Below are 10,947 nucleotides of genomic sequence, written 5' to 3'. Positions count from 1 at the left end.
GCTCGGGTAGGAGCACACTGGGGACACTCCTGGGCCCTGCAGGTTATCTGCAGATCCAGGAGCGGCACAGCGGAGAAAGAAGCATTTATGAACAGCCTGCAAAGGAGAGCTTGTAAAATCACCAGTGCAGAGCACCCCCAGACTGCCGAAAAAATAGGAAACTCCCCCCCCCACCCCGCATGGGCAAAGCAGCCATCAGCGTCCACAACCATCACCAGGCATCAAAAGCACTTGTCATGACAGTGCTGGGTTAAGCAAACTTACAGCTGGAGCCTTGTTCTCACGTGCTGGGACTCCCCTCAGCTGGGGGAACCCCCATAAAGCCTCTGCAGCCTCCAAACTCCCCTGTGACATCTTGGCTCCTCCCGGCCAAGGAAACGCCGAAGGCCACGCCGCTCCCTGGGCATCCAGTTGGAGAGGACAAGAGTCACAGAGCAGAGCAAACTCAGGCCAGAGCACGATGCTTTATTTCTTTATTTGTGTTGTATTTACACAGGAAAGGAATTCCACATTCCCTCACTGTTATTACTCTAGATAAGAAAAAAATCACTTCTGTACGTAGAAAATAGTCCTGCAGTTGTACTGAGACATGAAAGTGTTGCTCGGATTGATTCCTGAGTTGTGTCAGAATAAGCAGCTCTGCCTTCCCCACATCAAGTTATCCCAACCCGCGCTCTGCACTAGGACAGGTCCAGAACATCCTCCCCAGCAAAGCCAGCTCTGGTCTTCGGTAGCTGCACTCCACAAGGAGTCAGACAGCTTTGGCCAACTCCATCCCTTCCTTCCCCCTCCCACCCAATTTAATTATTTCTTCCTGTCGTGCTTGCAGAGAAAGAAATCCTGTCTCCCCTCCAGAGACTACAGAGTTAACAACTTTCCTTTAGCAAACCATGTTTAAATCCAGCCACTTATCTTTTTGCATTGCTCTTCCTAGCAAGGGAGATAAGGAGCCCCCATTCAGGGAAGCTTCACCATGTTCAGCAGATCAACCAAGCAGAAAGCGGGTGACAGAATGGCTGGCTGCAGATCAGGAGTCTCAGAGGAGGTTTCCAGCTGCAAAGCACACTGTTACTCTGACACAAGACAGAATGCATCTGTCTTAACACCTCCAAGCCTCACTTGTGTTGGACCCGAGCACATTTCAATATGGAAAACATAAAAGGTTTGGCCAACCAAAAAAACCCGCAGTTAACAAGTAATTCTCTCTAACTGCCATGCTCTTCCAGCCAAAACACCCGACCCCAACACTGGCCTCGGGGTCACAGCTCGTCACGGGGTGTTTTTGCTACAATCATGAGTTTGGACAGTTCAAAACGGAACTTGCCGTCCCTGTGAGACACTAGAAAGAGAGAAAACAAGCAGAGGATAAACAGATGGTAAGGCATGAACAAAACAGCCCTGTTGGTTCCCTTCCAGGACGATAAAGCCAGCGAGTCGGGCATTGCACTTCCTTCTTATGCATGCGACAAGCATGTTGTGATAATCCCGTTCTTCCCCCATGCTAATTTAACATTTACACTGGAACGGGACCTGCAAAATCCTGCTGCCAGCTGTGGATCAAGAACACTATACCCCTGATTCCATAACATGCACTGTCCTCCTATCTGCATTAACCTTGAATACTCATTTCCTGGTAGACAGCCAGGCCTGTCTCCCACACCAGCCCCTTTCTCACATAGTTCTCTCGGTCACAGACCTGTTGTTTCGGTGATTTCAAATTCTTCCTGTTTTAAGGGGATGTCGCTTTGTCCACCCACTGCAGCTTGAGACTGAAATGGGAAGGAAGAAGGTTTAAGCAGTTGAGGCAATCCAAGAAGCTACTATATTTAAAGCAAACAAACAAACAGCAGATTTTGAAAAAGAACAAATTTGTGTTTTAATAACATGGAGTGAAAGAATTAAATCCACAAAGGAAATGTGAAGGAAAATCTCTGGCTATTTTTCCATTTCCTATTAAACCATGAACTTGTCTCCTTCAGGTGACTGAAGGCCTCACCACTGGGAAATGGAAGAATGAACCAGACAAAAGCACCAGTAGAGGTTTTATTTACTTTGTCACATGCAATTTGTTGAGGTAAACCAAGACCCCTGGTGCAGTACACCTTGGCAGGATGGTGTCTTCTGGAGTCACCGGTGCTGGCAAAGCCAGCAACAAACCGATGGTGTTGAGGGAGCAGAAATAAAATGGTGCACAGGAGCCTACCTGCAGCCACTCTCCTGACTGCCACCACTTTCTAATTAGGGATGCGATGGAGGACGTTTTATTGCACAGATGTCTAATAAATGTTTTCCATGTGCAATTCATGTTTTATAGCAGCCTCCTACATGCCTGCTTCCAAGTGATCAGCTGGGACTTACATAAGCCATGGCATACTCTATCTTGGCTCCTTTCACTTCAGCTTTAAACTGGGTAAAGAAGAGATACGACTTCCCCTGGGGCCTGAAACAAGAAAGCAGAGTCTTTGGCACTGGCAGAGAGGGTAGAGGTGCAGATGAGCTCAGGATTCGTGGCTTCCTACTCCCACAACCACCTCTATCTCTCTTGTAGTTCCTTCTAGTGAGGAGGGTGGAGAGGGGGGAACACAGCATTTATAAACCACTGCCTGGCTAAAGAGCCCACCCAAAGTCACAGCGTCTCTCGGGAGAGGAAAGCCCTCCGGTGCTGCCCTGCAGAGAGGCAAAACCAAGCCGGAGGCAGGGTCCCTGGCCCAGATCCCACCTGCCTTATGGTTGCTTTTGCCTCAGAGAGTTTGGGATTAAAGAACACACCTCCAGATGGAGCAGGAGAAAAGCAGGTTGTCTTCACTGACTCCAATGTTCATCTGCCATTGCTGCAGAGGGGAAAGGTCCAAAGAGTTAATGTGGGTAAAAGCCTCGGTCTTCCTGCTCACTCCCAAGGCCAGTCACCTCCCCTCCCAGCTGCAGGCACGACAAGTTTCAACCACTCTAAAATAACACACCCTAAGTACACAACCCTGGCTAATGGCCCCTTTTACTTTACATTGCACAAAGGTTGTGCAGTTGCCCTCTCTCCACAATTTCATCAGTACAGTTATGGAAAAGAGTTAACATCTCATTTCCCTTTACGCTAAAAGAAAAGGACCTGATTCTAACAGGACTTGCAGATAACAAAGTACAAACTGTGTATCTGCACAGTACTTACTGCAGCAGCAATACGAGCTGCAAAAAACTTTCAAGCCTCCTAAAGAAGGCAAGAGTTACTCCTATGAGGTCCTTCCTACCAACTGGGGTATGAAAATGTCACTCCCTGTTCTCCAGAGACATCCAGCCCAGAGATCTCTTAAGCCTTACAAATGTCACAGCCTCATGAACCACTGCATCGTTGCAACACGCGAAGGACGCTTCCATTCAGGGAGCAAATCCAACAAGTTACTTTTGCAAACATACAGCACTGAAAATGGTGCAACCCTCCTTCCTCACAGCTCCCGGTCCCTGGAATCAGCTTGTCACGAACGAAATTGTCCTGAACAGCTTCTCACGCTGTGCAAGCTGTAGAGAGCAAATGTAAGGGAAACGCTCAGAGGTTTGCCCAACTCACCTCGTTCGTTCCTCCCTGAGCTGAGTATGTGAAGGTGCAGGTGTAATCCCCCTGGAAGAAAAGAAAATGATGAGCAACCTCACTCGAGCAAGATCTTCTCTTTGTTCACCATCAGCCGCTTCTCGGCGGTAACGTGAGATCTGGTGACACCCGAGGGAATCACAAGGCCTGCGGCACAGTGCAGCCCCCCGCGGTCTCGCCCAGGGGTGCCCAAGGAGGAGCGTGGGCCACGTCCGCGTCCGGACCCCGGCAGAGTGCAGAGCCAGGGACCCCACGACCCTCATCCCCCGTGGGGTGTCAACAGGACCCTGTGGCCAGGTTTCCTGTTCTGGGGGACCCCAGGCACCCACCGTCCCCTTCTGCATTGGGCCCCTTCCCCTGGGCAGTTCTCCTTCCCAGGGGGACCCCTCCCTCCCCTTGGGGCACCTCCTCCCTTTGGAAACCCCCTTGGGGATCCCCTTCCCCGGGGGCCATTCTCCATGGCGAGCCTCCCTCCCTGGGGGTCTCCACCACGGAGACAATCCCACCTCGGGGGGCCCATTTTCCTCGGGGACCCCTTCTGCCGAAGACATACACACACACACACACGCCCGCCCCACACTGGGGACCCTCTTCTGCTTGAGGACCCCCTTCTCCGCGGGGGCTCCCCCTTCTCCTTGGGAGCCTCCTGCCCTTGGGGATCCCCGTCCCTAGCGACACCCCCCCCCCCACGCCACCTCCATCAACTCGTCCCGCCTTCCCTCGCTGGCAGCCAATCCCCGTGGCGGGAGGCGGGAGCGACGTGCCCCGCGGCCAGTCGGGGCGAGGCGCGTACCCTCTCCTCACTCCCTCCCTCCTCGCCCCTCACCAGGCTCCGGGAGAAGGAGTGAACCTCCCCGCCGGGCCGCACGTCAAAGTCGGCCGCGCTCTGCTCCTCCGCGGCGCGGGCCGCCAGGCACAGCAGGGCGGCGGGCACCAGCGCGGCCCACAGCGCCCAGCCGCTCCTCCCGCTGGGCGCCGCCATCTTGGGAAGGAAGCCCGGGCTACGGCGGCCGGGAGGGGTCAGCGCGGGCAGCGGCCGCTCAGCGGGCGCCCCGGCGGCCATCTTGGGTGTGGGCAAGGTGCCCGGGCAGATTAACCCTTCGGGGGCCGCGGCCCACCTCCTCAGCCCGGGCCCCGGCGGCCACGCTCTGCCGTGTGGGTGCTCCCACTGGGGGTTACGGGGTAGCCATGGGGCATTTTGGGGAGCCCAGGCGGGGTCCCAGGTCCCTGCAGCGCCTCCTGCCCCAGCTCACCCTCGAGGCTGCGGAGCTGTGTGTGCGGGGCACCAAACCCCCCCCACAGTTATTCGGGGGGGGTGGGGGGGAGGAAATAAAAAGCAGGGTAGGGCGAAAGGTTCGTTTTCTGCCTTGTCACGCAGGTTTAATGGGGTAAAAACCTGTTTGTTTGTTAGTTTGTTTTAAAGAGCTAGATGTGCAGGGGCTCGGCCGCTGCAGGGTCGGATAGAGCTGCAGCCACAGCCAGAAAATCCATCCCTGACTGGTGGCATTTGGGATTCAGCTGGAAAGAAAAGGGGCCACAGGAGGGGAAGGAAAGGGCCAGGCTGGGAGGAAAGGCGTGGAGAAATCGCCGCTCGCCGAGCATCTTGTGGAGGGAGCTTTGCCTTCCCCACCAGGAACAGGAGAAGCCTCGCCTCCGCCACCAAACCCTGCCTGGCCACCCATTTGCAGGCGCAGAGCGATTAGCTGTGCCACTTTTAATTGCTCCTCACCGCACACAAACAAAAGCCCTTTTCCAGAAGGAAACAGCCGTGGATCCGCAGCCAGGGTCAGGGAGAGATGCCCCCGGGGAGGGAGGGATGTCCCGGCTCACAGCACAGGGAAGCTGGCCTGGTTGGCCACCCCGCACTGGTTGTCGGCACCCTTCAGCAGGCGGATGTAGCCCTGCTCGCCCCAAACCTCCGACCAGCTGGAGGAAGAGATGGAGAATGAGCACATCCACGTTCCCACACACGGAGAACCGGCCCTGCTTGGGGAGGGCGAGACGGGCACGGGAGCCAGAGCACCCCCTGGGACAGGGATGCTCCTGCCACGCAGCAGGAAAGGGGGGACAGGCTGTGCCTGTGGGGTGAAAGGGGCAGCAGGTTTGGGGGCCACCCTTAGCTCCTACCTGTTCTTTAAGATCCAGTAACTCACGTTGCGCCCAAGCTCCTGGCTTGTTCCGTAGCCCACGGCCAGCATCCCGTGGTTCACCCGCTGGCTGCAAAACATGCTGCTAAAGATGCCTGGGAAGAGCAGAGCTGAGGTGAGCCGCGGGCCAGCCCTGATCACTTTTTTGGGTGAAAGTAGGGTGGTGGATCCTATGCTGGGGAAACTCTGGGGCTCAACAAGGGCTCAGCAGCCCACCCTTTGCAGCGAGGGAACCCTGCCTCAGTTTGCCCTTCCACACCACAAAGAACGAGACGATACCCGACTTGTAGAAGTGGAAGTGGAAGCCGCTGGCATCCACCGCCACAGACACGGGGCCCACGGCTGCCACCGCCTGCTCCAGCGCCGCTTCACTGCCCTGGGCTACCAGCCAGATGGCAGAGCAGTTGGCTGCCCTGTCCCGAGGGTTGTATTGACAGCTGGAGGTGTCCTGAGGGAAGGGAGAGCGTGACACCGGGGCTGGGACCCACCAGCACCGTTCTGCCGTGTCCCCGGGGCCACCTGCCATCCCTTACCGTGGCCACGTAGGGGTAGACGTGCTCCGAGTTCAAGCCACCATTGTCACGCACGTACTGGAAGGCGCGGGTCATGTAGCCGCCGTGGCAGCCGTTGTTGCCCAGCTTTCGTGAGCAGTCGATGAGGTTCTGCTCGCTCAGCACTGCCAGCTTCCCCGTCCAGTTGAAAACGAGCCCCTCCAAGGCTCCCGTGGCACTGAATGCCCAGCATGACCCGCAGTGCCCCTGGGTGAGATGGGGACAGCAGGAGGGTCACAGCCTTGACCTGAAACCTGCTGGAGAAGGATGCAGTGACCCTCCAGTGCTGCTCTCCAGCACCTCAGCTGCAAAACGGCAGCAGCCAAAACTATGGGAGCTGCTTCTCCGGGTTGCCCAGAGATTTTTTGGTGCTTGGGAGGATGATGCTGCTTGTTTTCTGCTGCCCAGCCTCTGGGCACCCATCGCAAAGCCCTGGCCAGCCCCCACCCTGTGCCCACCTGGTTCTTCACCGGTGTCACGTAGCCCTTCGCCCGCCAGTCCACCTCCGCTGGGGTCTTCAGGGCCACTGACGCTTGGAAGAGCCGCGCCGGCTCCTCCCGCCACGCTGGGGTGAAGCCATTCAGGAGCTGGTTGAACTCCTCATCCGTCTGCAGGTCACCGAGGGAAAACTCATGTGATACCACGAGCGCCCGGCTGGCAAAACGCGGCTCCCCACCAACCAGTTGACCCCCAGGAAACATCCCAGCCCCAGGGGCACCTGCAGCTCCCAGCAGAACGGGTTGGGGGTAGCCCGTCCCCAGATCAAGCCCTGGGCGCATCGGGAGGTCCCTGGTCCCCAGATCAAGCCCTGGGCGCACAGGGAGATCCCTGGTCCCCAAATCAGGCCCTGGGTTCATCGGGAGGTCCCTGGTCCCCAAATCAGGCCCCGGGCGCATCGGGAGGTCCCTGGTCCCCAAATCAGGCCCTGGGTTCATCGGGAGGTCCCTGGTCCCCAAATCAGGCCCCGGGCGCATCGGGAGGTCCCTGGTCCCCAAATCAGGCCCCGGGCGCATCGGGAGATCCCTGGTCCCCAGATCAAGCCCTGGGCGCATCGGGAGGTCCCTGGTCCCCAAATCAGGCCCTGGGCGCATCGGGAGGTCCCTGGTCCCCAAATCAGGCCCTGGGTTCATCGGGAGGTCCCTGGTCCCCAAATCAGGCCCTGGGCTCATTGGGAGGTCCCTGGTCCCCAAATCAGGCCCTGGGCTCATTGGGAGGTCCCTGGTCCCCAGATCAGGCCCTGGGCTCATCGGGAGGTCCCTGGTCCCCAAATCAGGCCCTGGGCTCATCGGGAGGTCCCTGGTCCCCAGATCAGGCCCTGGGCGCAAAGAGGGGTGTGCAGCCCCCAGGTGCAGGGAGGGGAAGGTACGGGTACCAGGTCCCCGTAGTGGTTCATGGCCAGGCGGAAGGCGTGCTGCCCCTGCGACTCCTCCCAGTTGTGCTGCTGGATGCGCCGCAGGTTCTTCTCCCAAACCTCTCTGCGAGTGGCCTCGACCTCCTGCCACGAGCCAGAACGGCGGCAGGATCAGAAACGTCCCCGGGGAGCATGGGGACACAGGATGGGGTGTTAGACCCCGGCCCCTAAAGCCATCCCCACATGTGTCAGGAGGCCTGGGGGGAAGCAGGACCTACTTCTGGGTACTCCTTGGCGTGGAGATTCTTCCACCCTTCCCAGGCTTCTTCCAGGGCAGGATCCGGCGCCGTGGTGCAGCCCAGCAGGGCCAGCAGCAGCCCCAGCAGCATGGCCATGGCACCCAGCTGGGGGGGGGGGGAAACAGCAAGAGCGGGGTTGGGGGGGGCCCCAGGCTGAGCCCCATGGTTACCAGCCGGGGCCACGGGCTGGGAGCAGGTTGAGCCCTTCCAAGCCTGGATTAGAGGTGAGGGAGGAGGCAGAGAAATGCAAACAAAGCGGCCAAGCCAGAGGGAAGAGATGTCGGCGCCTCCAGCTGGATCAGCTTTTGCGTGGCCACACTGCTGTTTTGACAGGAGCTTTAGGAGGTCTTAGCTGTCCTTTGGGTGGCATTTAACTGTCCTTTTTAGGAGAGGAACAAGCAACTTCACGAGATTGCCGAGCCTGGATGGCAGGAGGAGGCAAACACAGACAAAAGGGCAGCAAGAGCAGCAGGGATGGTGTTGCCTCTCCCCGCTCGTTTTATTTGCAAAATCCTGCTGGTTTCCTCCGCCACTGGACCATCCCTCTCTTCCCCCTCCCACAGCAGCATCTCTCCCTCTGCAGCAGTAATCCCTGCACCACCCACAAAGAACACACAGCTAATTGCCCCTGCTCGGGGACTCAGCACCCAGCAGGATCGAGCCTCGAGCAAAAGGATGAGTGGGGAAGTCAGGGTCATAGCTGGACCCCCGCAGAGCAAGGTTTGCCTGCTCGCTGGAGCCAACTCAGCTTCCCAGCTCCAACCCAGAGTGGCTTTGGGACTAGAGGCAAAGCAAAAGCTGCAGCCACTGGGCCAGGACAAAGCAGTTTTCCCTTGAAAGCCAGCAGAAATCCGCACCAGCCACAGAGCAAGGGGCTCGAGCTGGAACCAGAGATAAGAGGTTTTTCTGCAGAGGTGGGGAGGCGGAGGAGCCGCTGCTCCACGGCAATGACTGAAGCCTCGCATCTGTCCCAGCACAAAGGCGGGATTGCCCGTGCGTACGTGCTTCAGCAAAATCCCTCCGTGAGGATTTTCCAGTATCAATTTACACCCTTTCTTTTGCCCAACATACGCACGCAGCCCTCCCCCAGCCCCGGCCCGGCTTCTGCCCCCACCAGCCCCCCCTCCACTGCAGCCATTTGTCTTCCTCACATCGCCGTCACACGCCCTGCGCCTCCTTTGATGGACCCTGGTATTTCTGAGTAACTTCAGTTATTCTGGGGGTGCTGCTCTGCAAAGCCACGCAGCACACAGCAGGGCCTCTGCAGAGGAAAGAGATCAAATGCCCGAGACACCCCTAATCACCAAACACACTTTCCACTGACGTGGCTTTCCAAGAGCGAGAGCCCTTGTCGCACCTTTATTCCACGTGCTTTGGGAATGGAGATACTGAAAAGTTTTCCATTCGAGCATCTTTCAGAGCAAGCAGTGGCTTTTCTGAGTTAATTTTGTAGCTCAAGCAGTGGTTTTGTTTTAAAAATAAGTCATCAAGAACATCTGTTCTCCCTCCACATCCTTCACCTAAAAATAAAGCCCCACATGTGGGTTTTTTTGTGGGAGAGATGCTTCCCGAGCCACTCTCATGCTTAATCCCAATTCTTGAGGAACAGTCATTTTTGCTCGGTTTCCCCAGCACCAGTTACAGCACCCGCTGCTTCCTCCGGCCGTTACTGCTCGCTCAGGAAATTAACTCAACTTCAGGCTACAGCTGCAAATCCTCTATCCGAAAGAGATACCACCAACCCAGCTGCACCACCCTTCACACTCCCATTACCTTTCCCGCAGGACAGCTGGGTGGAGGCCTCCCACATTATTTGTCTTTCAATCCCCAACAGAGCCTGTTACATATTGAAAAGCTCAGGATTTGGGTAGGTGATTTCCTGGTTAATGCCTCTCGGGATTCTCAATCCCCAAAAGAAGAAAGCCAACCCCTTTCTATGGCGTCAAATAATCCTACAGCTTCAGAAGCAAGCTTGGGGGGATCAAAGGAGCTGACATTTGTAAACTCTCCTAGACAAAAGCGTTTTAAGAGTGCATTGCAGACATTTTAATAAACACTTGCTCTTTTGGGACAGGAAAAAGCAGTTTAAATGAAGACTGAAAAGAAACAAACCTTGCAAAATAAAGCCTCTTACCATCCACTGGCACCAACCTGGCTCTAAAGAAGGCAGGGAGAACGGGGAGCGACTTTTCTGTCTGTAGATTTCTCTTAAGGAAACTTCAGAGATGTGCAACTTCCTCCCCTTCCGCCCCTCCGACCTCAAAAGCTGCACCAGGGGTTACTTAACAGGGTGCGTGGTAGAAGCTAAAACACAACTGCAATAGTCAGGACAATTATGTGGGCGTGGGGACAAGAGAGGGGCAACAAATACACTCGCATCTATGTTCAGAAAGCCAAACGCTCCAGCTGTAAGATGCTTTTCATTTAAAACAGAAGCCTCCAGCTTGCATCCTCAGGGCATTTAATAGCAACTTAATTAATGCCTGGCTCTCCTATGGAAAGGAAAACAGCAAGGCCAGGTTTTGTGAGCTTTGAGCTCCAGAGAGGGCGAGCATAGGCAGGCCCAGCACCTGCCAAAAGCAGCTCTGCGTGTCCTAGCGTGGGATCAGAGCTGCGAGCGCTTGCAAGTGCTCGGATCAGAGCAGCTGCATCCCCCCCCCCCCCCCCCCAAAAAAAAAAAAAAAAAAAAAAAAAAAATCATCGGAGGGAGTCGGGGCGCCGAGGCTGGTATTCGCAGGCACGAGATGGCTGACTTGCTCAAGGTCATGCAGCGCCTTAATGGCAGAGCCAAGCACACAGTCCAGGATTCCCAACTCTCCACCCTGCATCTTCAATTGCCTGGATCATGCTTCCCCCGAGGACCATGAGGGATTTAATATTCTCTCCACTGCTCAGCACAGAAACCGAACAGAGCGCTTTGCTTTTACCACAGACACAGCTTTGGCTATCGTGAGCCAGCTGCCATTTCCTCCCGAGCCCTCTCCTGCGCTCCCAGAACAGGCACAAACGCCAGCCACCA

At 56.3% G+C, this 10,947-nt stretch overlaps 2 protein-coding genes across 4 annotated transcripts; both read right to left on the bottom strand.

The window, feature by feature from the left end:
• Positions 1-445: 445 nt before the first annotated feature.
• On the bottom strand, positions 446-4,598 carry MYDGF (myeloid derived growth factor). Its single transcript, XM_042795110.1, has 6 exons — positions 4,407-4,598; positions 3,560-3,610; positions 2,770-2,831; positions 2,359-2,440; positions 1,697-1,769; positions 446-1,339 (listed from the first exon to the last, which is right to left on the bottom strand). Exons 1-6 carry the CDS (start codon positions 4,560-4,562, stop codon positions 1,260-1,262), a joined length of 504 nt encoding a protein of 167 aa, XP_042651044.1. The 5' UTR covers positions 4,563-4,598; the 3' UTR covers positions 446-1,259.
• A 336-nt stretch (positions 4,599-4,934) lies between these two features.
• LOC104368744 (procathepsin L) lies at positions 4,935-10,275 on the bottom strand. Of its 3 annotated transcripts, none has more exons than XM_032994637.2 (8): positions 10,041-10,275; positions 7,908-8,033; positions 7,651-7,773; positions 6,737-6,886; positions 6,261-6,485; positions 6,007-6,175; positions 5,708-5,822; positions 4,935-5,506 (listed from the first exon to the last, which is right to left on the bottom strand). In XM_032994637.2, the coding sequence occupies exons 2-8, from the start codon at positions 8,022-8,024 to the stop codon at positions 5,407-5,409; spliced, it is 999 nt and encodes a 332-aa protein (XP_032850528.2). In that variant the 5' UTR covers positions 8,025-8,033; positions 10,041-10,275; the 3' UTR covers positions 4,935-5,406. The 3 variants fall into 3 exon arrangements, with proteins under 3 accessions (XP_032850528.2, XP_032850527.2, XP_032850529.2); XM_032994636.2 differs by having other exon boundaries at positions 10,063-10,275; XM_032994638.2 differs by having other exon boundaries at positions 10,080-10,275.
• Between the last annotated feature and the right edge of the window lie 672 nt (positions 10,276-10,947).

This window comes from Tyto alba, unplaced genomic scaffold (genome assembly GCF_018691265.1).
Source record: "Tyto alba isolate M040663 unplaced genomic scaffold, T.alba_DEE_v4.0 Super-Scaffold_20000042, whole genome shotgun sequence".
NCBI lineage: Eukaryota > Metazoa > Chordata > Aves > Strigiformes > Tytonidae > Tyto > Tyto alba.
Note: the sequence above shows the minus strand (reverse complement) of the source record. Positions and strands in the feature narration are given on the sequence as shown.